This window comes from Ranitomeya variabilis, chromosome 6, assembly GCF_051348905.1.
Source record: "Ranitomeya variabilis isolate aRanVar5 chromosome 6, aRanVar5.hap1, whole genome shotgun sequence".
Lineage (NCBI taxonomy): Eukaryota > Metazoa > Chordata > Amphibia > Anura > Dendrobatidae > Ranitomeya > Ranitomeya variabilis.
Genome location: NC_135237.1, coordinates 566845996 through 566872929, shown reverse-complemented (window position 1 = coordinate 566872929; position 26934 = coordinate 566845996). Strand labels below are relative to the sequence as shown.

Sequence of the window (26934 nt, the reverse complement as noted above, 5' to 3'; positions counted from 1 at the left end):
AATGGCGCTACACTCGGTGTGTGTGGCTGAAATGGCGCTACACTCGGTATGTGTGGCTGAAATGGCGCTACACTGAGTGTGTGGCTGAAATGGCACTACACCTTGATCTGTCAATACATCTGTATTCACTGTAGTCACCAAGTTGGGCCCAGCTTGTTCCTGTTCATGCTCCATAGACTTCTGTGGGCAGCATCCACTTAAATAGAACACAGAAACTAACGGGAAGTTGAGCATGTGCAAGCGGAGCATAACTCAAACTGCAGCCAATATAGATGTCTGAGCATGTGCAACTTACAGACGAGTGCTGTTATGACCCCAATGGCGAGGGTCTCAGAGGAACGTGGAAGTCTGCAGAGTACAAAAATCCAGCTCATAGGGCAGTGGTAACTGGGTTGACCATATATCTACTCCTAACGCCAACACTAGAAGTAGCCGGGGATCATTCCTACGTTGATTCTAGATGACACGCGCCAGCCGGAGAATCTAGCTACCCCTAGTAGAGGAAAACAAAGACCTTTCTTGCCTCCAGAGAAGGGGACCCCAAAGCTGGATAGAAGCCCCCCACAAATAATGACGGTTAGGTAAGAGGAAATGACAAACACAGAAATGAACCAGGTTTAGCACAGAGAGGCCCGCTTACTGATAGCAGAATAAAGAAAGGTAACTTATATGGTCAACAAAAACCCTATCAAAATCCACACTGGAAATTCAAGAACCCCCGAACCGTCTAACGGTCCGGGGGGAGAACACCAGCCCCCTAGAGCTTCCAGCAAAGGTCAGGATATAGATTTGGAACAAGCTGGACAAAAATACAAAACCAAAACAAATAGCAAAAAGCAAAAGGCAGACTTAGCTGATATAACTGGAACCAGGATCAGTAGACAAGAGCACAGCAGACTAGCTCTGATAACTACGTTGCCAGGCATTGAACTGAAGGTCCAGGGAGCTTATATAGCAACACCCCTAACTAACGACCCAGGTGCGGATAAAAGGAATGACAGAAAAAACCAGAGTCAAAAAACTAGTAACCACTAGAGGGAGCAAAAAGCAAATTCACAACAGTACCCCCCCCTTAGTGAGGGGTCACCGAACCCTCACCACGACCACCAGGGCGATCAGGATGAGCGGCATGAAAGGCACGAACTAAATCGGCCGCATGAACATCAGAGGCGACCACCCAGGAATTATCCTCCTGACCATAGCCCTTCCACTTGACCAGGTACTGAAGCCTCCGCCTGGAGAGGCGAGAATCCAAGATCTTCTCCACCACGTACTCCAACTCGCCCTCAACCAACACCGGAGCAGGAGGCTCAGCAGAAGGAACTACAGGCACAATGTACCGCCGCAACAAGGACCTATGAAATACATTGTGAATAGCAAACGACACAGGAAGATCCAGACGAAAAGACACAGGATTAAGGATTTCCAATATCTTGTAAGGCCCAATAAAACGAGGTTTAAATTTGGGAGAGGAGACCTTCATAGGAACAAAGCGGGAAGAAAGCCATACCAAATCCCCAACGCGTAGTCGGGGACCCACACCGCGGCGGCGGTTGGCAAAGCGCTGAGCCTTCTCCTGTGACAACTTCAAGTTGTCCACCACATGATTCCAGATCTGCTGCAACCTATCCACCACAGAATCCACCCCAGGACAGTCAGAAGGCTCCACATGACCCGAAGAAAAGCGAGGATGGAAACCAGAGTTGCAGAAAAAAGGCGAAACCAAGGTGGCGGAACTAGCCCGATTATTAAGGGCAAACTCAGCCAACGGCAAGAATGTCACCCAATCGTCCTGATCAGCAGAGACAAAACACCTCAAATAAGCCTCCAAAGTCTGATTGGTTCGCTCCGTCTGTCCATTAGTCTGAGGATGGAAAGCAGACGAAAACGACAAATCAATGCCCATCCTACTACAAAAGGATCGCCAGAACCTGGAAACGAACTGGGATCCTCTGTCTGACACAATATTCTCAGGGATGCCGTGCAAACGAACCACGTTCTGGAAAAACACAGGAACCAGATCGGAAGAGGAAGGCAGCTTAGGCAAAGGAACCAAATGGACCATCTTGGAGAAGCGATCACATATCACCCAGATAACGGACATGCCCTGAGATAGCGGAAGATCAGAAATGAAATCCATGGAGATATGTGTCCAAGGTCTCTTCGGGACAGGCAAGGGCAAGAGCAAACCGCTGGCACGAGAACAGCAAGGCTTAGCTCGAGCACAAGTCCCACAGGACTGCACAAATGACCGCACATCCCTTGACAAGGAAGGCCACCAAAAGGACCTGGCCACCAGATCTCTGGTGCCAAAAATTCCCGGGTGACCTGCCAACACCGAGGAATGAACCTCGGAAATGACTCTGCTGGTCCAGTTATCCGGGACAAACAGTCTGTCAGGTGGACAAGACTCAGGCCTATCAGCCTGAAATCTCTGCAACACACGTCGCAGATCCGGAGAAATAGCTGACAAGATAACTCCATCTTTAAGAATACCAACAGGATCAGCGACTCCAGGAGCATCAGGCACAAAGCTCCTAGAAAGAGCATCGGCCTTCACATTCTTTGAACCTGGTAAATACGAGACAACAAAATCAAAGCGGGAGAAAAACAATGACCAGCGGGCCTGTCTCGGATTAAGGCGTTTAGCAGACTCGAGATACATCAGATTTTTGTGATCAGTCAAGACCACCACACGATGCTTAGCACCCTCGAGCCAATGACGCCACTCCTCAAATGCCCATTTCATGGCCAACAACTCCCGATTGCCCACATCATAATTTCGCTCGGCAGGCGAAAACTTCCTAGAGAAAAAGGCACAAGGTTTCATAACAGAGCAACCAGGGCCTCTCTGCGACAAAACAGCCCCTGCCCCAATCTCCGAAGCATCCACCTCAACCTGAAAGGGAAGTGAGACGTCAGGCTGGCACAAAACAGGCGCCGAAGTAAACCGGCGTTTCAACTCCTGGAAAGCCTCCACGGCAGCAGGAGCCCAGTTAGCTACATCGGAGCCCTTCTTGGTCATATCCGTCAAAGGTTTCACAATGCTAGAAAAATTAGCGATAAAACGACGGTAGAAGTTAGCGAAGCCCAAGAACTTCTGAAGACTCTTAAGTGACGAGGGCTGAGTCCAATCAAGAATAGCTCGGACCTTGACTGGGTCCATCTCCACAGCAGAAGGGGAAAAAATGAACCCCAAAAAGGGAACCTTCTGTACACCAAAGAGACACTTTGAGCCCTTGACAAACAAAGAATTTTCACGCAAAATTTTAAAGACCAACCTGACCTGCTCCACATGTGAATCCCAATTATCAGAAAAAACCAAAATATCATCCAGATAAACAATCAAAAATTTATCCAGATACTTCCGGAAAATGTCATGCATAAAGGACTGAAAAACTGAAGGCGCATTGGAGAGCCCAAAAGGCATCACCAAGTACTCAAAATGACCTTCGGGCGTATTGAATGCGGTTTTCCATTCATCACCTTGCTTAATGCGCACAAGGTTGTACGCACCACGAAGGTCTATCTTGGTGAACCACTTGGCACCCTTAATCCGGGCAAACAAGTCAGACAACAGCGGTAAAGGATACTGAAATTTGACAGTAATCTTATTTAAAAGCCGATAATCAATACAAGGTCTCAAAGATCCGTCCTTTTTTGCCACAAAAAAGAATCCCGCACGAAGAGGGGAAGAAGACGGACGAATATGTCCTTTCTCCAGAGACTCCTTGATATATGAACGCATAGCGGTATGTTCAGGTACCGACAGATTAAACAGTCTTCCCTTAGGAAATTTACTGCCTGGGATCAAATCTATAGCACAGTCACAGTCCCTATGAGGAGGCAGTGCACTGGACTCAGACTCACTGAAGACATCCTGATAATCAGACAAATACTCCGGAACTTCCGAAGGCGTAGAAGAAGCAATAGACACAGGCAGGGAATCCCCATGAATACCACGACAGCCCCAACTTGAGTCTGACATAGCCTTCCAGTCCAGGACTGGATTATGGGTCTGTAACCATGGCAGCCCTAAAACAACCAAATCATGCATTTTATGTAAAACCAGGAAACGTATCACCTCGCGGTGTTCAGGAGTCATGCACATGGTAACCTGTGTCCAATACTGCGGTTTATTTGCTGCCAATGGTGTAGCATCAATACCCCTAAGAGGAATAGGATTTTCTAATGGTTCAAGAGTAAAACCACAGCGCTTAGCAAATGAGAGATCCATGAGACTCAGGGCAGCACCTGAATCTACAAACGCCATGACAGGATAAGATGACAGTGAGCAAATCAAAGTTACAGACAGAATAAATTTAGGTTGCAAATTACCAACGGTGACAGGACTAACAACCTTAGCTATACGTTTAGAGCATGCTGAGATAACATGTGTAGAATCACCACAGTAGTAGCACAAGCCATTCCGGCGTCTATGAATTTTCCGCTCATTTCTAGTCAGGATTCTATCACATTGCATTAAATCAGGTGTCTGTTCAGACAACACCATGAGGGAATTTGCGGTTTTTCTATCACATTGCACCGAATTAGGTGTCTGTTCAGACAACACCATGAGGGAATTTGCGGTTTTGCGCTCCCGCAACCGCCGGTCAATTTGAATAGCCAGTGCCATAGTATCATTCAGACCTGTGGGAATGGGAAAACCCACCATAACATTCTTAATGGCTTCAGAAAGGCCATTTCTAAAATTAGCGGCCAGTGCACACTCGTTCCAATGTGTCAGCACGGACCATTTCCGAAATTTTTGGCAATACACTTCAGCCTCGTCCTGCCCCTGAGACATAGCCAGCAAGGCCTTTTCTGCCTGAATCTCAAGATTGGGTTCCTCATAAAGTAAACCGAGCGCCAGAAAAAACGCATCAAGATCAGCCAATGCCGGATCTCCTGGCGCCAGCGAAAAAGCCCAATCCTGAGGGTCGCCCCGTAAGAACGAAATAACAATTTTTACTTGCTGAGCAGAATCTCCAGATGAACAGGGTCTCAGGGACAAAAACAATTTACAATTATTCACGAAATTCCTAAACTTAAACCTGTCTCCGGAAAACAGTTCAGGAATCGGTATTTTAGGTTCTGACCTAGGATTTCTGATAACATAGTCTTGTATGCCCTGCACACGAGTAGCCAGCTGGTCCACACTTGTAATCAAGGTCTGGACATTCATGTCTGCAGCAAGCATAGCCACTCTGAGGTAAAGGGGAAGAAGAAAAAAAAAAAAAAAACTCAGAATCTTCTTTCTTATAATCCCTCTTCTGCAATGCATTAAACATTTAATACTGGCCTGGCAAACTGTTATGACCCCAATGGCGAGGGTCTCAGAGGAACGTGGAAGTCTGCAGAGTACAAAAATCCAGCTCATAGGGCAGTGGTAACTGGGTTGACCATATATCTACTCCTAACGCCAACACTAGAAGTAGCCGGGGATCATTCCTATGTTGATTCTAGATGACACGCGCCAGCCGGAGAATCTAGCTACCCCTAGTAGAGGAAAACAAAGACCTTTCTTGCCTCCAGAGAAGGGGACCCCAAAGCTGGATAGAAGCCCCCCACAAATAATGACGGTTAGGTAAGAGGAAATGACAAACACAGAAATGAACCAGGTTTAGCACAGAGAGGCCCGCTTACTGATAGCAGAATAAAGAAAGGTAACTTATATGGTCAACAAAAACCCTATCAAAATCCACACTGGAAATTCAAGAACCCCCGAACCGTCTAACGGTCCGGGGGGAGAACACCAGCCCCCTAGAGCTTCCAGCAAAGGTCAGGATATAGATTTGGAACAAGCTGGACAAAAATACAAAACCAAAACAAATAGCAAAAAGCAAAAGGCAGACTTAGCTGATATAACTGGAACCAGGATCAGTAGACAAGAGCACAGCAGACTAGCTCTGATAACTACGATGCCAGGCATAGAACTGAAGGTCCAGGGAGCTTATATAGCAACACCCCTAACTAACGACCCAGGTGCGGATAAAAGGAATGACAGAAAAACCAGAGTCAAAAAACTAGTAACCACTAGAGGGAGCAAAAAGCAAATTCACAACAGAGTGCTGTCTGTGAAAGGAGAGTAGCGGGGACTCGACTCTGTGGGATGGGCAGAATCCCATCACTGGAGGCGGACATAGGATAACGGTGTTCATCTGTCTCAGAAGTAAACAATGTAAATCGATGAAGAGGGTAGCTATTTCTGAAAGGCACTTAGATGAAAAGTTAATTTTTTTTATTCTGAAAAAAAATGCAGAAAACAATAATTTTTTGTTCTAAGTAATAAAAGCTTTTCACCTTGCAGGGATTTTACACTATCTGCTGAGGCTGAAGAATGAATATAAGAACTCCAGAAGATGGTAAGGATCCTTCTTTTCCTTCTGTAATGTAGAATTACTTGTCTGATCTTAGCCCTAACTTCCTCGCTTCCTAGTAACCCAACCACTACCTTACACAGTGTTGTTGAAACTTGCACCTTTCTTAACATTTATTATGGATGCAATATCAAACTCCATAGTCAAGACATCTGTCCACTGGCCCCAAATACCACAGGGTCTTCCAAGTGTGCCTTCCATCAGACGATGACTGGTCAGCCTAGTTGACCATGGTGGTCTACTATACCATAGCTTTACCTGGGAACTTCTAATATGGCTTGTGTACCTGTACAGATAAGGCCAGGAGCACTCACCATCAATAACCACAATCATTCTGCTTTTAGCCGAGTGCTATGATCCAACCTAACAAGCATTTAACTACTTCCCACCACACACTGGCTGGTCACGTCCTAGTAGATGTGACACCTTCTATTAGAATGTGAAAAGACAGTGAGTATTCAACTGGGGGTCATGATCCCTGGGGTTCTCGTTGTCTAACAACACTCATTCTGCTAGCAAAGATATAGCGGGATCAATTAACTTCTTATGTGCCATAGTCAATAGCAACCAATGCATGTAAGGTTTGTGACAGAAGAAGATTGCTCCCTCTGTCACTCCATATGCTCCCTACAGCATGATTGCTTGGAGTCAATGGTTGCTTTGGCAACTGGAGGCCTAATAATGACTTCTGGGCTGGCCATAGATCAGAGTCTAATAGCCCATGCTAAAGGCACGATCTACTAGGCTGCCCATCAGTGTAACTGACAGCCTGGATAAAGCACTGTACTACATAACTAGTGCAGTGTATTAACTCAATAAAAGGATCATCACATGTTCAAGTCTCTTTGCGAGTATTGAAAAAGAAAAAAAAAACAACTAACAGCTGATAAATCCTGCCTGGTCCACAAATTTACGTTGAACGGCAGCCTTCCTTACGCATCAAATCTTACTCCATATCTGTGGCACTTCGCACCTTGAATTTTTAGGAATCATGTACTTCTTTTTTCATCAATCGCATCACACTCCGCTCCACCCGCTCATCAGCACTGGCATGAAAATAACTGGTCTTGGCGAATCAGGGCCAATGTCTCCTAAGCATGCCAATATCTCATGTGTGGTCAGAAACTAATGTCCAGGTAAAGTGAAAAACTCAGAAATGAAGACATTTTCGAGGGCAGATTTTACTGGAATGGTTTGCTGGTGCCACATCACATTAGCAGAAGCCCTGAGGTTCCAGGATATCAGTAACCTACATCACCCAAAAGAGTGACCCCATTTAACAAACTACACCCCTCAATTAAGCCATCTAGTTGTACAGAGAGCATGTTGACCTCTCAGGTGCTGACGTACATTACCCGGTTTGGCGCTTTTGGAGGTCGAACACCGTAAATTGTGGACGCCAACTGCAGTTAAGGAACACTGCGAAGCTGGAAAGGGATGGGATCCTTTTCGATTTGAAGGCGCTGATTTTGCAATGTCGCTTTTCCAGAACCTTTGTGCTAACAGTAACATTAAACTCCCTTGAATTCTACAGTATTATTATATTTCTCTTGACCGATGATTGAAGTGAGTAGTGAGTTGAAGCCTTCGTTGGTAGCATTTTGGAGTACATATTCTGAAGTAGAAAAAAACAGACTCTTGTAGGGGCACTGAAGGTGAAAATTTTAGTCTATAACTTCTTCATCTACTGGAAGTAAGAGGCTCGGCTCCCCTCAATTGCAGCAACGGCTCTTTTTATTAAAAATAGTTATTAAAAAGTAATACGAAAGTAAAAACACTACGCGTTTCAAAGCCGTACCCGTCTCTTCCTCAGGTACAGTCATGGACGAAAGTTTTGGCACCCTTAAAATTGTTACAGAAAATGAAGCATTTCTCCCAGAAAATTATTACAATTCCCCATGTTTCATTATACACATGTTTATTTCCTTTGTGTGTAGTGGAATAAGAATTAAGTAAGACAAAATCCTTCTGGGAAAGCATCTTGTGAACAGATGAGACCATGACAGAGCTTTTTTTTTTTTAAATTAAATAGTTTTTTTTTAAGAAAATAAGAAAGATAACAATACATGCATAGGCATGTACAAATATATCAGCAATATTACGTTTCTTACATTTTAAGTACTGTATTTTCTGGCGTATAAGACTACTTTTTAACCCCTGAAAATCTTCTTAAAAGTCGGGGGTCGTCTTATACGCCGGGTGCCGTCTTGTACGCCGAGTGCAGACACCAATGTGTATATGGTAGGTGGGGGGGAGTGGTCCCGATGACGAAGAGGGGGCGTCAGGAAAGTGTGAGTGGAATATCCGCCCTTACCTCATTGTAGCTGCAGCATGGGGTCTCTGTGCTGGGGAGAGGCGGCAGCTGCTGCTCCTCTTTGTGCCGCATGGGTGTTGTGCTGTGGGGCGGTGGCCACCGCCGCTCCCCAGCACCCCACACTGCAGCTACAATGAGGTAATGGGGGATACTCCACTCACACTTTCCTGTGAGATGCCCCCTCTTCGTCATCAGGACCACTCCCCCCCAAAAAGGCACATTAGTCACCGGCCCTATAAGACGACATACGGTGTATAAGAAGACCCCTGACTTTTAAGAAGATTTTATATTTTAACTGGAAAAGTTGGGGGGGTCGTCTTATACGCCCAGTCGTCTTATATGCCGGAAAATACGGTAATACAAGAAAATCCCCCCTTAGAAACTAAGAAAACCCTCCCCTAACCCCTCCTCATCACGCTTACACGATCCTTGTCCATATAATACAATGCCGCACACATTTCTATAACCCTAATATCCTGTCTTTGATGAGTTCCTGAGAGGCTAACCCAGGAAAGTCCAACCAACCCCCCCATATATCCTCATAGTGATTCATTTCGCCTCTCTTCATATACACACTCCGCTCCATAAGTATCATGAAATTGACTGTTCACAAATTCCTTTCTAGTAGGAGGATCTTCATCCAACCAATGTAATGTAATAGTCTTCCTTGCAACATATAGCATTTTGGCTATCGCCAGTGTGCCCCATTCGTCCGTCGCCACCCCGTCTACATGCCCTAAAATACACGCCAATGGGTCTCAAGTAATATTTATTTCCATCACTCTCTCTATCAAATTCAATACCACTATCCAGAATGCCTGCAATCGGGGACAGGACCATAGCATATGTAGCATATAGGCTCATCCATCGTACACCTCGGGCACCTGGAATCCATTCTCACAGCAGCCTTTTTCATCCACACAGGAGTCCTATATACCCTATGTATGGTGAATAATTGCGACACCCTCCCAGACTCACTTATAGAAATTTTAGGGACAAGACCGACTCCCATTGAACATCCGATATGTCTCCCAAGTCCGCAATCCACCTCACTTTGACCATCAATGGATGTCTGTCCAAAAACGTGTCTAGCAATCCCCTGTAAGAGAAAAAGTTATAAAATCCCTAGTACTCCTCTGTTCCCCAAGTATACTCAACAAACTGACCCTCTGTATCATTGTCGGCGATCTTCTCCACTGCTTATGAAATGCATGCCACAGCTGCAGGTACTGGTAGAACATATTGCGTTCCAAAGGGAATTCTTTCTCAAGTGCTTCAAATGTTTTTTGCGACACATACCATATACCTATTCTTCTCCACTGTCAAAAATTTCATAGATGTAGGATTTCAGTCAACCGCGGATCATACCAAATAGACGTGTACCTCGTGTATTCCCTTATTCCCCTCCACTGCTTAAGTTTTTTCCAAAAGTTCTCAAGCAGCGCCAGTGTTGGAAACCTTCTAGAACTCAGCCAAAATCTGCCCGCCTCCAAGGAAGCCAACAGTAGACCCTTCCCCACCATGTGAGATATAACCTTCCCCAGAGAACTAGAACATTTCTGATGCCCCCATCCCACCATATGTTGACATTGAGACACAATGTAATATAACCATGTATTGGGGACAGCCAGGCCTCCGTCATCTTTTGGGAGCTGCAACAACTCTAGCTTGATATGCGCTCTACCTCCCTTCCATATCAAATCCCAGAAGATGGCATTAATTCTCTGAATTCGGTTTTGAGGTAACCAGATCGGTGCATTATGCAGCACATACAAAAGGTGAGGCATGATTATCATCTTAATTAAGTTCTCACTCCCAGCCATTATCAAGTTTAGCTTCCTCCGTGCCGCGATCTTCCGTTTAAACTTACACAACAGTGGATCCAAGTTAAGCTTCTCATAGTCCATAAGACTACATGAGTCTACATCATTCTACTGTTTACAGTGAACAGAACAGAATGAGGCCTACAAAGAAAAGAACACAGCACCTACAGTCAAATATGGTGGAGGTTCAAAGGTGTTTTTGGGTTGTTTTGCTGCCTCTGGCACTGGGTGCCTTGACTGTGTGCAAGACATCATGAAATCTCAAGATTAACAAAGTACTTTGGGTGGCAATGTAGTGTCCAGGGTGATAAAGCTGGGTTGCATCTTAGGTCATTGGTCTTCCAGCAGGACAATAACCCTAAACATAATTCAAGAAGCCCCCAGAAATGCATGGAAACAAAGCGTTTGAGAGTGCTGAAGTGGCAGCAATGAGTCCAGCTCTAATTCCCATTGATCGCCTGTGGAGAGATCTTAATATTACTGTTGGGAGAAGGCGAAATATGAGAGACCTGGAGCAGTTGGAAAAAGAAGAGTCATCGAAAATCCCAGCTGAGAGGTGTTAGAAGCTTGTGGATGGTTATAGGAAGCGATTGATTGCAGTTATTTATTCCAGAGAGTGCAACCAAATATTAAGTGGAGGGTACCAACAATTTTGTGCTGCCCATTTTTGGGGTTTTGTGTGAAATTATGTCTGATTTGCCTTTATTTCTGCTTTTTTGGCAATTTGTTTTTGCAGTTTGATCTATGGGTATTTTTCTGTTGTGTAATTCTTTGGTTGGTGCGACCTACAAATTGCAGCTGCAGTTAAATATTCAACAAAACTGGAAATACAGGTTAGGCAATGTCTACTCTTAAAAATTTTCTAGTGAAACAAATGATTGGAAAGTGGACTGATTGTGCCTAATACTTCTGCAACAAAGGCAGTTTGTGGACCCACATCTGAAACTACCCCTCTTCCCTACAGAGGAAATGTGTCCTTTTTGGGAACGTATTCTGCTAAGGGACAAGTATGTTCTTAAAAGTGTTGGCTTGTTGGAAGGTAACTCCTGGGTGGGGTGGAGGAAGGTTTTCAAGTATGGATCATGTAATAAAATATGCCAGTGTTTTTAGAGAAACTCATTAATGGCATTGTGTGCCTTACTATAGGTGGTGATGAGATTAGAGGCATAACTCAGGTTGTGGTTAGATTTCCTGGAAGTCCCAAGACACTCACTTTGGCTGAGAGAAAGGGCTCTGTTGTATGTGGCACTCCTGATATGTTTAGGGTAACCATTCTTTTTAAAATGTTTGTCGAGAATGGAGGCTTGGTTTCAGAAGTCCAGTTTTTACAAATGTGTTTAAATTGGCAGCAGGGGATATTATTTTTCCATTTGATAGTATGATAACTAGAGCAATTCAAATAGCTATTGATATCCATTTAAAAAAAAAAAATATCCTGGTGGTAATGGGAAATAGTGGGATTCAAGAAACGTATGGTGTATTGGTTGATCTTTGCACTAAAAGATTTACCCCATCCATTAGTGTTTAGTGACTCACAACAAAATTCGGCCGATGTTATATTTCTATTTCCCCTCCATAGGAAGAATAAATTATCAATGTAGCACTTAAAAAAAAGCTACATGTTCCTTAAAGGTCAGATGTGTATAGTTGAAAAGCTCTTCGAGAACCCCATGAAGAGATTTGCATAATTGGGCACCACCTGAGTACCCATCGCGGTCCCTTTGCCCTGGAAATATATTATTTGTTGAAATCTAAATGCATTATCCTGCAGTATAATCTTCATGTGGTCACAGATGAAGAGTGTTTGTTCTTCTGTTACAGAAGAATATTTTTGGAGGTAATGTTTACGGCCATGAGGCCCAAATCATGACTGATGCTGTAAAGAGCAACAACATCCATACTAATGAAAGGAAGTCATTTATCCCCAGAAATGTTTGGAGTTCCAGAATGAGTTGTGTGGAATCATTTAAGCAGCTAGGCAGTCTGATAACATGTTTCTCTAGTTGAATATCAAGATAGTGTGATATATGATCCTTAGGGGAATGAATCCCAGAGATTATGCGACAACCAGGTGGATCTTTGTCGAAATGATAAAAAACAGAATGATGGAAGTAATCAGGTTCCCTTTTATTTAACATGGATTTCTGAATGCAGAGTTGATAAACTGGGTGTCCTGGAAACAGATGTATTTTTCCCTTCCATAGTGGATTTAATATAGAAAGATTTCTTTAAGTTTTCTAGTAAAACAGTGAAGAATAAAAATAATTGGGGTTAAATTTGGACCAAAAGTACAGCCTCTTATTCAGTAGTGATAGTTTAAGTATGAATGGACAAATTGAATATATGAACAGTGGAATCTAGTATATAAGGGAAGATAATGCCTTTATTATTCCTCTACACCCCGCTTAAAAGTTGTCTTTTGAGTCCTGGATATTAAAAGAGATCTGGAATTGTGGGGGTCTTATGTTTTGATAATGGCCTCACTTCATTTAAAAGGGACCACTCCAGAGCCCCCTGCTGTGGTGTTGTCCACAGTGGAGGATTTGGGAGGTGGAGATAGTATACGAAGTAGTTGTGGAATAGATGTATTTATTTCCAAAATATTTATTTAGTTCCATTTGCTGTCAGCAGAATATTTTGCCATCAGGGACAACCCAGGCAGACAGGTTTCAACTGAGGTACCAAACTAAGCATACTGCCCAACTCCAGTATCCGCAGCAGGACGTTGCATGATGAGTATTGACAACATATTGTTAGGGTTCGAGTTCCCGTCTCTGCACAGGGGGAATCTCGGGCCATCTCCGCTGCGGTCTCCCATTCTTCTGCTGCCGCAGTGGAGTCTGCTCAGCGGAGACGTCGGTCCCAGCGTCTCACTCAGTCTGACTCTGTACAGAGAGTTACTGCTGCTTTTCCTGCTTCTGCCATTGAAGTCAGTGCTGGGCAGCGGCGAGCAGACGCTTCTGGGACTAAGTCCTGCTTTTCTCGTTCTGAGCATGCCCAGAGTAAGATCTCTCAGTGGAGATCGAGGGTCACATGATCAGACACTGCAGCTAAGGTACTGTAGGTGTTCACGCTCTGTGGCAGCCTCTCATTGGTCCTTTCTGGAAGGTCCTGTACGTGCTGCAACTATTTAAGGCCCGCATGGCCGCACGGCCATGCGCTAGTATTGCTCTTTATTTATGTACTTTGCGCCAGAGTGGTCTTGTATCAGTGTGTTCAGGGACCCGGCTGAAATAAGCCCCTAGAATGCTGGCACCTCCTGCGAGGAGTTTGTATGCTTGGGTATTCAGGGACCTGGCCGAAATAAGCCCCTAGAATGCTGGCACCTCCGGCGAGGAGTTTCGTGTGCATGCATGACCACTGACTGCTCTTGTTTAGGCAGTTAGCCTGTGCCTCTGTGGAGTCTAACAGGGCGCAGTGCTTTGAGTTCACGGCTGCTCTGTGAAGTAACAGAGTTAGCTAACACTGCCATTTAGTTCCGCTATTTGCTAGCAGCAGGTTCTCCTGCACGGTGGACCCTGGGCTGCGAATGCATCTATCATAATAAAATCTATATATTCATTTGATGCGTTCCGCTAGCCCTAACAGAATACTAGCGCCAGGGTCTGGCTAGTAAATGGCGGACATACAGCAATCTTTGCGGTATATCCAGCAGCTGGAGGGTAGGTTGGCGGCTCTCGAGAGCTCAACCTCAGCTGTGGATATTTCCGCAGTTGCTGTACAGGCTGCTAGCGTGGCTGCAGCAACCTTGTCCATTGCCACCCCTGTTCTGACATTTTCGCGCCTCCCACTGCTAGAAAAATTTTCTGGAGAAAGCAGATCTTGTAGGGGATTTGTGAGTCAGTGCTCTATTCACCTCGAGCTACTGGCTGCACGTTTTCCCACAGAGCGGGCTAAGGTGGGATTTATTGTGTCCCTCTTGTAGGACAGGGCGTTGGAATGGGCTACGCCGCTGTGGGAGCGTGACGATCATGTGGTGCAGAGTGCTCCGTTGTTTCTGAGCACTCTGAAACAGGTCTTCCTAGGACCTCAAGTCACCCATGATATGGCGCTCCAACTGCTGGCATTAGCTCAGGGTGAGTCCTTGGTCAGCCAATTTGCCATCCGTTTCCGAACTTTAGTTTCAGAGCTGGAGTGGTCGGATAGAGCCCTTATCCCCATATTTTGAAGGGGGCTGGCTGATCACGTTTTGGACGCTCTGGGCACTAGGGAGATTCCAGCCACACTGGAAGAGTTAATAACTGTCTCTACCCGTACTGACCTCCGTTTTAACGAGCGGAGGTTAGAGCGAGCCCAGTGTAGGCAGAGGTTTCGGCTGGCTCCCACCTTCGCCAAACCTCTGAAATCTCCGGTCCAGGTTCCTGAGTCACATGAGTCCAGGGAGGTGTCTCGAGCGGGTTCTAAGTCCCAGACCGCTTGGGCACCCAAGGTCTGTCATGTTGGCCAGCAGTCTGGACATCTTGCCACCAGATGTTCCCAGCGGTCGAGGAGACGTCAGCCTCTAGTGGTAGTTGGTGGAGGTACACTAGATACGGCGACGTTTGCCTCAAAATTGTCCTTTAAGGGGACAATTATTATTGGCTCATCTTACCACTCAGTAGAGCTCTGCGTGGACTCTGGGGCGGAGGGCAATTTTATGTCTTCCGCCTTCGCCCAACGTCACTCAATACCCCTGGTTATGCTAGCGCAACCAGTTACGGTACGAGTGGTGAATGGGTCGACTGTTGTGAAATTGGATTCTGGGCTCCCCCGGTGGCCACTTGTGGAATTGTACTTGTGTGCATCATCCCCTCTGTTCACCTGCTCCTATCAGGATGTGGGAGTCGCTATATAACCTTGCTCCTCTGTCAGTTTCATGCCGGTCAACAATGTAATCAGAAGCCTTTCTGTGCATGTTCCTGCTACTAGACAACTCCCAGCTAAGTTGGACTTTTGTCCTTGTGTGTTTTTGCATTTTGTTCCTGTTCACAGCTGCTGTTTCGTTACTGTGTCTGGAAAGCTCTTGTGAGCGGAAATTGCCACTCTGGTGTTATGAGTTAATGCTAGAGTCTTAAAGTAATTTCTGGATGGTGTTTTGATAGGGTTTTCTGCTGACCATGAAAGTGCCCTTTCTGTCTTCTTGCTATCTAGTAAGCGGACCTCGATTTTTGCTAAACCTATTTTCATACTACGTTTGTCATTTCATCTAAAATCACCGCCAATATATGTGGGGGCCTCTGTCTGCCTTTTGGGAAAATTTCTCTAGAGGTGAGCCAGGACTGTCTTTTCCTCTGCTAGGATTAGGTAGTTCTCCGGCTGGCGCTGGGCATCTAGGGATAAAAAAACGTAGGCATGCTACCCGGCCACTTCTAGTTGTGCGGCAGGTTTAGTTCATGGTCAGTATAGTTTCCATCTTCCAAGAGCTAGTTCTCATATATGCTGGGCTATGTTCTCTCGCCATTGAGAATCATGACAGTTTGACCGGCCCAAAAAAAAGGGTTAAATTACTGGCTGAGAAAGGAGAGAAAAAAGAAGTCTGCTACAATTTTTTTTTTTTTTTTTTTCCCCTCTAGTTCTGAGTGTGCTCTTAATTGAATCACTTGCTAGTCTGCCTATACTGCAGCCTTCCTCTCTTTCTCTCCTTCTAATCCTTGAATGGCTCTGTGTTCACCTGTTTCAAATGGATCTTCAGAGTGTAGCTACAGGTTTGAATAATCTCGCCACAAAGGTACAAAATTTGCAAGATTTTGTTGTTCATGCACCTATGTCTGAGCCTAGAATTCCTTTGCCTGAATTCTTCTCGGGGAATAGATCTCACTTTCAAAATTTTAAAAATAATTGCAAATTGTTTTTGTCCCTGAAGTCTCGCTCTGCCGGAGACCCTGCACAGCAGGTCAGGATTGTAATTTCCTTGCTCCGGGGCGACCCTCAAGACTGGGCTTTTGCATTGGCACCAGGGGATCCTGCGTTGCTCAATGTGGATGCGTTTTTTCTGGCCTTGGGGTTGCTTTATGAGGAACCTCATTTAGAGCTTCAGGCGGAAAAGGCCTTGATGTCCTTGTCTCAGGGGCAAGATGAAGCTGAAATATACTGCCAAAAATTCCGCAAATGGTCTGTGCTTACTCAGTGGAATGAGTGCGCCCTGGCGGCGATTTTCAGAGAAGGTCTCTCTGATGCCATTAAGGATGTTATGGTGGGGTTCCCTGTGCCTGCGAGTCTGAATGAGTCCATGACGATGGCTATTCAGATCGATAGGCGTCTGCGGGAGCGCAAACCTGTGCACCATTTGGCGGTGTCTACTGAGAAAACGCCAGAAAATATGCAATGTGATAGAATTCTGTCCAGAAGCGAGCGGCAGAATTTTAGACGAAAAAATGGGTTGTGCTTCTATTGTGGTGATTCAACTCATGTTATATCAGCATGCTTTAAGCGTACTAAGAAGCCTGACAAGTCTGTTTCAATTAGCACTTTACAGTCTAAGTTTATTCTATCTGTGACCCTGATTTGTTCTTTGTCATCTATTACCGCGGACGCCTATGTCGACTCTGGCGCTGCTTTGAGTCTTATGGATTGGTCCTTTGCCAAACGCTGTGGGTATGATTTGGAGCCATTGGAGGCTCCGATACCTCTGAAAGGGATTGACTCCACCCCATTGGCTAGTAATAAACCACAATACTGGACACAAGTGACTATGCGTGTTAATCCGGATCACCAGGAGGTTATTCGCTTTCTGGTGCTGTATAATCTACATGATGTTTTGGTGCTGGGATTGCCATGGCTGCAATCTCATAACCCAGTCCTCGACTGGAGAGCTATGTCTGTGTTAAGCTGGGGATGTAAAGGAACTCATGGGGACGTACCTTTGGTTTCCATTTCATCATCTATTCCCTCTGAGATTCCTGAATTCTTGTCTGACTTTCGTGACGTTTTTGAAGAACCCAAGGTTGGTTCACTACCTCCGCACCGGGAGTGCGATTGTGCCATAGACTTGATCCCGGGTAGTAAATACCCTAAGGGTCGTTTATTTAATCTGTCTGTGCCTGAACACGCGGCTATGCGAGAATATATAAAGGAGTCCTTGGAAAAGGGACATATTCGTCCTTCGTCATCTCCCTTAGGAGCCGGTTTTTTCTTTGTGTCTAAAAAAGACGGCTCTTTGAGGCCGTGTATTGATTATCGACTTTTGAATAAAATCACGGTTAAATATCAATATCCGTTACCACTGCTTACTGATTTGTTTGCTCGTATAAAGGGGGCCAAGTGGTTCTCTAAGATTGATCTCCGTGGGGCGTATAATTTGGTGCGAATCAAGCAGGGGGATGAGTGGAAAACCGCATTTAATACGCCCGAGGGCCATTTTGAGTATTTGGTGATGCCTTTTGGTCTTTCAAATGCCCCTTCAGTCTTCCAGTCCTTTATGCATGACATTTTCCGCGATTATTTGGATAAATTTATGATTGTGTATCTGGATGATATTCTGATTTTTTCGGATGACTGGGACTCTCATGTCCAGCAGGTCAGGAGGGTTTTTCAGGTTTTGCGGTCTAATTCCTTGTGTGTGAAGGGTTCTAAGTGTGTTTTTGGGGTTCAAAAGATTTCCTTCTTGGGATACATTTTTTCCCCCTCTTCCATCGAGATGGATCCTGTCAAGGTTCAGGCTATTGGTGATTGGACGCAACCCTCTTCTCTTAAGAGTCTTCAGAAATTTTTGGGCTTTGCTAACTTTTATCGTCGATTTATTGCTGGTTTTTCTGATGTTGTTAAACCATTGACTGATTTGACTAAGAAGGGTGCTGATGTTGCTGATTGGTCCCCTGATGCTGTGGAGGCCTTTCGGGAGCTCAAGCGCCGCTTTTCTTCCGCCCCAGTGTTGCGTCAGCCTGATGTTGCTCTTCCTTTTCAGGTTGAGGTCGACGCTTCTGAAATCGGAGCTGGGGCGGTGTTGTCGCAGAGAAGTTCCGACTGCTCCGTGATGAGACCTTGTGCTTTTTTTTCCCGTAAATTTTCGCCCGCCGAGCGGAATTATGATATTGGGAATCGGGAGCTTTTGGCCATGAAGTGGGCTTTTGAGGAGTGGCGTCACTGGCTTGAGGGGGCCAGACATCAGGTGGTGGTATTGACTGACCACAAAAATTTAATTTACCTTGAGTCTGCCAGGCGCCTGAATCCTAGACAGGCGCGCTGGTCGTTGTTTTTCTCTCGGTTTAATTTTGTGGTGTCTTACCTACCGGGTTCTAAGAATGTTAAGGCGGATGCCCTTTCTAGGAGTTTTGAGCCTGACTCCCCTGGTAATTCTGAGCCCACAGGTATCCTTAAAGATGGAGTGATATTGTCTGCCGTTTCTCCAGACCTGCGGCGGGCCTTGCAGGAGTTTCAGGCGGATAGACCTGATCGTTGCCCACCTGGTAGACTGTTTGTTCCTGATGATTGGACCAGTAGAGTCATCTCTGAGGTTCATTCTTCTGCGTTGGCAGGTCATCCTGGAATCTTTGGTACCAGGGATTTGGTGGCAAGGTCCTTCTGGTGGCCTTCCCTGTCACGAGATGTGCGAGGCTTTGTGCAGTCTTGTGACGTTTGTGCTCGGGCCAAGCCTTGTTGTTCTCGGGCTAGTGGATTGTTGTTACCCTTGCCTATCCCGAAGAGGCCTTGGACGCACATCTCGATGGATTTTATTTCGGATCTGCCTGTTTCTCATAAGATGTCTGTCATCTGGGTGGTGTGTGACCGTTTCTCTAAGATGGTCCATCTGGTTCCCTTGCCTAAGTTGCCTTCTTCTTCCGAGTTGGTTCCTCTGTTTTTTCAAAATGTTGTTCGTTTGCATGGTATTCCGGAGAATATCGTTTCTGACAGAGGGACCCAATTCGTGTCTAGATTTTGGCGGGCATTCTGTGCTAGGATGGGCATAGATTTGTCTTTTTCGTCTGCTTTCCATCCTCAGACTAATGGCCAGACCGAGCGGACTAATCAGACCTTGGAGACATATTTGAAGTGTTTTGTGTCTGCGGATCAGGATGATTGGGTTGCTTTTTTGCCTTTGGCGGAGTTCGCCCTCAATAATCGGGCCAGCTCTGCCACCTTGGTGTCCCCGTTTTTCTGTAATTCGGGGTTTCATCCTCGATTTTCCTCCGGTCAAGTGGAATCTTCGGATTGTCCTGGAGTGGATGCTGTGGTGGAGAGGTTGCATCAGATTTGGGGGCAGGTGGTGGACAATTTGAAGTTGTCCCAGGAGAAGACTCAGCTTTTTGCCAACCGCCGTCGTCGTGTTGGTCCTCGGCTTTGTGTTGGGGACTTGGTGTGGTTGTCTTCTCGTTTTGTCCCTATGAGGGTTTCTTCTCCTAAGTTTAAGCCTCGGTTCATCGGCCCGTACAAGATATTGGAGATTCTTAACCCTGTGTCCTTCCGTTTGGACCTCCCTGCATCCTTTTCGATTCATAATGTTTTTCATCGGTCATTGTTGCGCAGGTATGAGGTACCGGCTGTGCCTTCCGTTGAGCCTCCTGCTCCGGTGTTGGTTGAGGGTGAGTTGGAGTACGTTGTGGAAAAGATCTTGGACTCTCGTGTTTCCAGACGGAAACTCCAGTATCTGGTCAAATGGAAGGGATACGGTCAGGAGGATAATTCTTGGGTCACTGCCTCTGATGTTCATGCCTCCGATCTTGTCCGTGCCTTTCATAGGGCTCATCCTGATCGCCCTGGTGGTTCTGGTGAGGGTTCGGTGCCCCCTCCTTGAGGGGGGGGTACTGTTGTGAAATTGGATTCTGGGCTCCCCCGGTGGCCACTTGTGGAATTGTACTTGTGTGCATCATCCCCTCTGTTCACCTGCTCCTATCAGGATGTGGGAGTCGCTATATAACCTTGCTCCTCTGTCAGTTTCATGCCGGTCAACAATGTAATCAGAAGCCTTTCTGTGCATGTTCCTGCTACTAGACAACTCCCAGCTAAGTTGGACTTTTGTCCTTGTGTGTTTTTGCATTTTGTTCCTGTTCACAGCTGCTGTTTCGTTACTGTGTCTGGAAAGCTCTTGTGAGCGGAAATTGCCACTCTGGTGTTATGAGTTAATGCTAGAGTCTTAAAGTAATTTCTGGATGGTGTTTTGATAGGGTTTTCTGCTGACCATGAAAGTGCCCTTTCTGTCTTCTTGCTATCTAGTAAGCGGACCTCGATTTTTGCTAAACCTATTTTCATACTACGTTTGTCATTTCATCTAAAATCACCGCCAATATATGTGGGGGCCTCTGTCTGCCTTTTGGGAAAATTTCTCTAGAGGTGAGCCAGGACTGTCTTTTCCTCTGCTAGGATTAGGTAGTTCTCCGGCTGGCGCTGGGCATCTAGGGATAAAAAAACGTAGGCATGCTACCCGGCCACTTCTAGTTGTGCGGCAGGTTTAGTTCATGGTCAGTATAGTTTCCATCTTCCAAGAGCTAGTTCTCATATATGCTGGGCTATGTTCTCTCGCCATTGAGAATCATGACAGTCGACACTGCCCTCACAGATAACTCACCAGACCATTCCTTTTACTCTGTCCATGTCGCCATCCCATCAGGAGACAATATCTCTGCTCGTCATACCTGAGGGAATTGATGAGGTCCTGTTGGGAATACCTTGGTTACGGTACCACTCTCCACATATCGAGTGGTCCTCAGGCAGAATTTTGGGATGGGGTGAGTCTTGTGAGGGTAGGTGTCAAAGGGAGTGCATTCAGGTTGCTACTACAGAGGTACCCGCAGATCTATCCTCTCTCCCCAAACAATACTGGTCTCATGCAGACGTGTTCTCCAAAAAGGCGGCGGAGACCCTTCTGCCTCACCGCCCCTATGACTGTCCTATTGACCTCTTGCCTGGTGCTGAGCCTCCCCGGGGTCGAGTTTATCCATTATCTCTCCCGGAGATGGAGGCTATGTCTCAGTACATCCAAGAGAATCTGGCAAGAGGGTTCATCAGGAAGTCAGTGTCGCCTGCTGGGGCTGGGTTCTTCTTTGTTCAGAAGAAGAATGGAGAACTGCGTCCATGTATAGATTACAGGGGTCTTAACGCCATCACCGTTAAGAACAAGTACCCATTACCCCTGATATCTGAGCTTTTTGATAGGCTACAGGGAGCAAGGGTATTTACAAATTTAGATCTGCGGGGTGCTTACAACCTGATTCGCATCCGTGAGGGGGACGAATGGAAGACGGCTATTAACACCAGGGATGGGCACTATGAGTATCTGCTGATGCCCTTCAGGCTCTGTAATGCCCCAGCCATTTTCCAAGACTTTGTGAACGACATCTTCCGGGATATGCTCACCACCTCGGTCGCAGTCTATCTGGATGATATTCTCATCTACTCTCCAGATATTGACTCCCATAGGAGAGATGTTCGCAAAGTCTTTGACCTTTTACGGGCAAACTCCCTCTACGCTAAGTTGGAGAAGTGTGTGTTTGAGCAGGAGTCCTTGCCATTTCTTGGTTATATCATCTCTGCCCAGGGTTTGGCTATGGATCCTGCCAAGCTACAGGCTGTGATGGACTGGCAGAAACCCCATTCTCTTAAAGCGGTGCAGTGCTTTATGGGGTTCATTAACTACTATCGACAGTTCATTCCACACTTCTCAACTTTGGTAGCTCCCTTGGTTGCCCTTACCAAGAAGGGAGCAAATACCAAATTGTGGTCTGAGGAGGTCTCCAAGGCCTTTAATTCCATAAAGTCACACTTCACTAGCGCTCCCATCCTACATCGCCCCGATGTAGACAAACCATTTATCATGGAGGTGGATGCCTCATCTGTTGGTGCTGGAGCAGTCCTCTTCCAAAAAGATGCTCAGGGTCGGAAGCATCCTTGCTTCTTCTTTTCTAAGACCTTCTCACCAGCAGAGAGGAATTATTCCATCGGGGACAGGGAGTTGCTGGCCATGAAGTTGGCTTTCTCGGAGTGGAGACATCTTTTGGAGGGAGCTCGTTTTCCTTTCCAAGTCTTCACAGACCATAAAAATTTGGTGTATCTGCAGACAGCCCAGCGGTTAAATTCTCGCCAGGCTAGATGGTCCCTGTTCTTCTCCCAGGTTCCATTTCACCCTCCATTTTCTTTCGAGGGAGAAGAACATTCGTGCTGACGCTCTCTCTCGCTCCGTTGTGTCATCTGTGGAGGAGGAAGAGGAGCCTCGGCTTATTGTCCCCACTGAGAGTCTGAGAACCGTAGCTCCGGATTCGCTAGAGTCTGTGCCTCCAGGCAAGACTTTTGTACCATCCAGTTTGCAACCGGAGGTTCTCTCGTGGGCTCATTCATCCAGGGTGGGTGGACATTTTGGGACAAAAAGGACATCTGAGCTGTTGGCGAGGACGTACTGGTGGCCACATATGGTCCGTGATGTCAGGGATTATATTCAGGCGTGTGTCTCCTGCGCCAAAAATAAGTCTCCTCGACAACGGCCAGCTGGGTTACTCTATCCATTGCCGGTGGCAGACAGGCCCTGGGAGATGGTCGGGATGGACTTTGTGGTGGGTTTGCCCAAGTCTCGGGGCTGTACCATCATTTGGGTTATCACTGATCATTTTTCCAAAATGGCGCATTTGGTGCCGCTTCCACGGTTACCTTCGGCACAGGCCTTGACAGCGTTGTTCATAAAGCACATCTTCCGCCTACATGGTATGCCAGACAAAATTGTCAGTGACCGGGGTCCCCAGTTTGCGTCTCGGTTCTGGCGAGAGCTTTGTCGTCTTCTCAGCATTGAGTTAAATCTCTCTTCCGCATATCATCCCGAGACGAATAGATTGGTAGAGAGGGCCAATCAGACCTTGGTCACATATCTGCGACATTTTGTTTCTGCCAGACAGGATGACTGGGCATCCTTGCTACCGTGGGCAGAGTTTGCGCTGAACAATACGGTTGCCGACTCCACTGGACAAACTCCATTCCTCCTCAACTATGATCAGCATCCGCGGGTTCCTGTGCCTATGCCCATGTCTTCTGCCGACTCCCGGGTGGCAGACTGGGCTGTGGAAGCACGGGATATTTGGGACCGCACTCAGGATGCCATTCAGGCCTCCAAGGAGAGAATGAGGTCCTCCGCCGATGCACATCGGCTCCCCGCTCCAACCTTTGCTCCTGGCGACTTAGTGTGGCTCTCCGCCCGTAACATAAGGCTGCATGTTGAGTCCACCAAGTTTGCACCTCGCTACTTGGGTCCTTTCAAGGTCCTCGAACAGGTTAACCCTGTGGTCTATCGTTTAGCCCATCCGTCATGCCTGGGTATCACCGACACCATTCATGTGTCCCTCTTGAAACCTGTATACATGTCCCGGTTTTCCGAGTCATCTGCCGGGACATCGGGTTCGTCTACGGACAATTTCGAGGTGAACACTATTTTAGGGTGCAAGATGGTTCATGGCAAAAAATTTTATTTGGTGGACTGGAAGGGTTAAGGTCCTGAGGATAGGTCCTTGGAGCCTGCTGAGCGCATTCGGGCTCCGCAGCTCATTGCCTAGGAGGGGGGGTAATGTTAGGGTTCGAGTTCCCGTCTCTGCACAGGAGGAATCTCGGGCCATCTCCTGCTGTGGTCTCTCATTCTTCTCCTGCCGCAGTGGAGTCTGCTCAGCGGAGACGTCGGTCCCAGCGTCTCGCTCAGTCTGACTCTGTACAGAGAGTTACTGCTGCTTTTCCTGCTTCTGCCATTGAAGTCAGTGCTGGGCAGCGGCGAGCAGACGCTTCTGGGACTAAGTCCTGCTTTTCTCATTCTGAGCATGCCCAGAGTAAGATTTCTCAGTGGAGATCGAGGGTCACATGATCAGACACTGCAGCTAAGGTCCTGTAGGTGCTCACGCTCTGTGGCAGCCTCTCATTGGTCCTTTCTGGAAGGTCCTGTATGTGCTGCAACTATTTAAGGCTCGCATGGCCGCACGGCCATGCGCTAGTATTGCTCTTTATTTATGTACTTTGCGCCAGAGTGGTCTTGTATGAGTGTGTTCAGGGACCCGGCTGAAATAAGCCCCTAGAATGCTGGCACCTCCGGCGAGGAGTTTGTATGCTTGGGTAGCCCTAACACATATAACACTAATTCAGTGAGGCTCCTTCATGGGTGCCACAGTACTGTGCGGAAGAAAGGCCTGGCAATCTACTTCCATATTATGCCAAAAAAACTCGATGGAGAGTATAACTAATGGAATTCCATATAGTGCTGGAAGATGCACCCCAAAGTCAGAAGGTACTCATCAAGTTACTGGGAAAGAGCCAATGATTGACCTGAGTATGACCAATGCTCATGATGGGCAAGGATCAAAGTCGCAAGGACGTCTTAGTGCTGATATCACTTGGTCGAAATGGAACATGAAAGTCTGCAGAAATATCATAAAGTTTGAAACTTGGAATGTACCAACCATGAACGACTTGACATCGTCAAAGCCAACATGGACAGAACATGACTCAACTTACTCAGAATTAGTGGTTTAAGATGGAGAAAGTCTACAAGAGCGACTCAGTAATACGGGAAGAACCTGAGACAGGATATGATACAGAACTGAACATCTTGAAAGTCAAAGTCATTGCTCCGATAAAGCTTCGATCAAATAATAAAGCGCCTGGATGTGACAATATTCCAGTAGAGCTAATAAAGTCTTCTGAAGCAGCAGATGTCATCACACAACACAACGCCTTTGTCAACAGATACGGACAACTGGTAAATGGCCCAAAGACTGAACAAGATAGATGTTTACTCACATTTTGAAGAAAGGTGATGATACCGACTGTGGAAACTGCCGGACTAGCGCGGTCATACTTCATGCCAGCAAGATACTACTGAAGATCCTACAAAGATGGCTACAGCCTTACTTTGACAAAGAGCTTCCAGAGGAACAAGCAGGAGTCAGAAAAGGCAGAGGAACAAGTGATGTGATTGTTAACATTAGATGGATAATGGAATAGGACAAGAATTCAACAAGGAGATTTATTTTTAGGTCATCGACTACAGCAATGGCGGGGGACCTTTTTTCTGTGAAGGGCTTTTTTGATATTTATACGTTCCTTAGGGGGATGCACATTTTGCGTACTAAATTAATCCGCAAAGAAAGTCCTGACACTGGCGTCAGTATGTAATCTTTCCATGCACGCGCCTCAGAGTTCTCAGTGTTCAGTAGTGAATAATGTGTGTTCTCACAGAGCAAGAAGAAATTAAAGGGCCAGCAACCATCATATTACAACTGCCTGCCCAAGCAATGCGGTCCCCGGGAATTTGCCCAGGGGATGGATAAAATCGAGGAATCCAAGAAGAAAAAATAAGTATCCAAAAACAATATAACAATTATATAAACTTTATTAGAAAATAATAAGAGAAAAACATGACTGTACAACACAATTAAAAAGCATGCATAGCATGCTAAAACACAAACAATAAAACCAAGTGATGAAGAGCGGGGCGCAGTATGCCAGCCAGTCAGCACAAATGATAAAGTAAATCAATCACATATTATGTAAATCTTAAGGTAATGGTACTGCTGCCATGTAACAATTCAACACATAATCATCAATACATATATATATTAAAAAAAAGTGCATAGTGCATATATAAATATTCTAATATTGAAAGCTGTTGTCAAAATAACATGAGCAACCTGACCAAAACAAGTATATGATTGATAGAGGTTAATCCATGTGAAAATACTGACCAGATGGTACACACCGCCCCTTCACTGCACTCCAACGCGCGTATCACTACCGCTTCGTCAGTGAGTGAGGAGGACGGGATGTATGGGGTTTATATAATGTGATATCAGCTGTAGGTACTAAAAATCAAGGACGCCACGTTACATGGCGCCGCACTCACCCATGAGCCCGCCGAGTCCCAGCAACCAGAAGCAGGAAGTGCATCACAGAGTGCGACATGAGTCACAGTCGGCGGCGCATCTCCCAACAGCCGGAAGCAGAACGAAGCGGGCGCATGCGCTGAGCGGCGCACAACGCCCTTACAGCCATATTGAATTGGAAGGAATGCCAATAGTGATGACAACAGCTTTCAAAACGCTGCTGAATATACAGTGCCTTGCGAAAGTATTCGGCCCCCTGGAACTTTTCAACCTTTTCCCACATCTCATGCTTCAAACATAAAGATACCAAATGTAAATTTTTGGTGAAGAATCAACTGAAAAGTGGGAGTTGCAATATTATTCGGCCCCTTTAACTTAATACTTTGTTGCGTCACCTTTTGCTGCGATTACAAGTCCCTTGGGGTATGTCTCTATCAGTGTTGTACATCGAGAGACTGAAATTCTTGCCCATTCTTCCTTGGCAAACAGCTCGAGCTCAGTGAGGTTTGATGGAGATCGTTTGTGAACAGCAGTTTTCCGCTCTTTCCACAGATTCTCGATTGGATTGAGATCTGGACTTTGACTTGGCCATTCTAACACCTGGATACGTTTATTTGTGAACCATTCCATTGTAGATTTTGCTTTATGTTTGGGATCATTGT

The 26934-nt window shown here is 46.1% G+C and overlaps 1 protein-coding gene across 1 annotated transcript in view; it reads left to right on the top strand.

The window, feature by feature from the left end:
- LOC143783098 (NACHT, LRR and PYD domains-containing protein 12-like) overlaps positions 1-26934 on the top strand; it is a 173728-nt gene that overhangs the window by 19184 nt on the left and 127610 nt on the right. Inside the window, exon 2 of the mRNA XM_077271350.1 lies at positions 6311-6365. Coding sequence (XP_077127465.1) covers positions 6341-6365 — 25 coding nt within the window. The 5' untranslated portion in view covers positions 6311-6340. The remainder of the gene's footprint in view (positions 1-6310; positions 6366-26934) is intronic.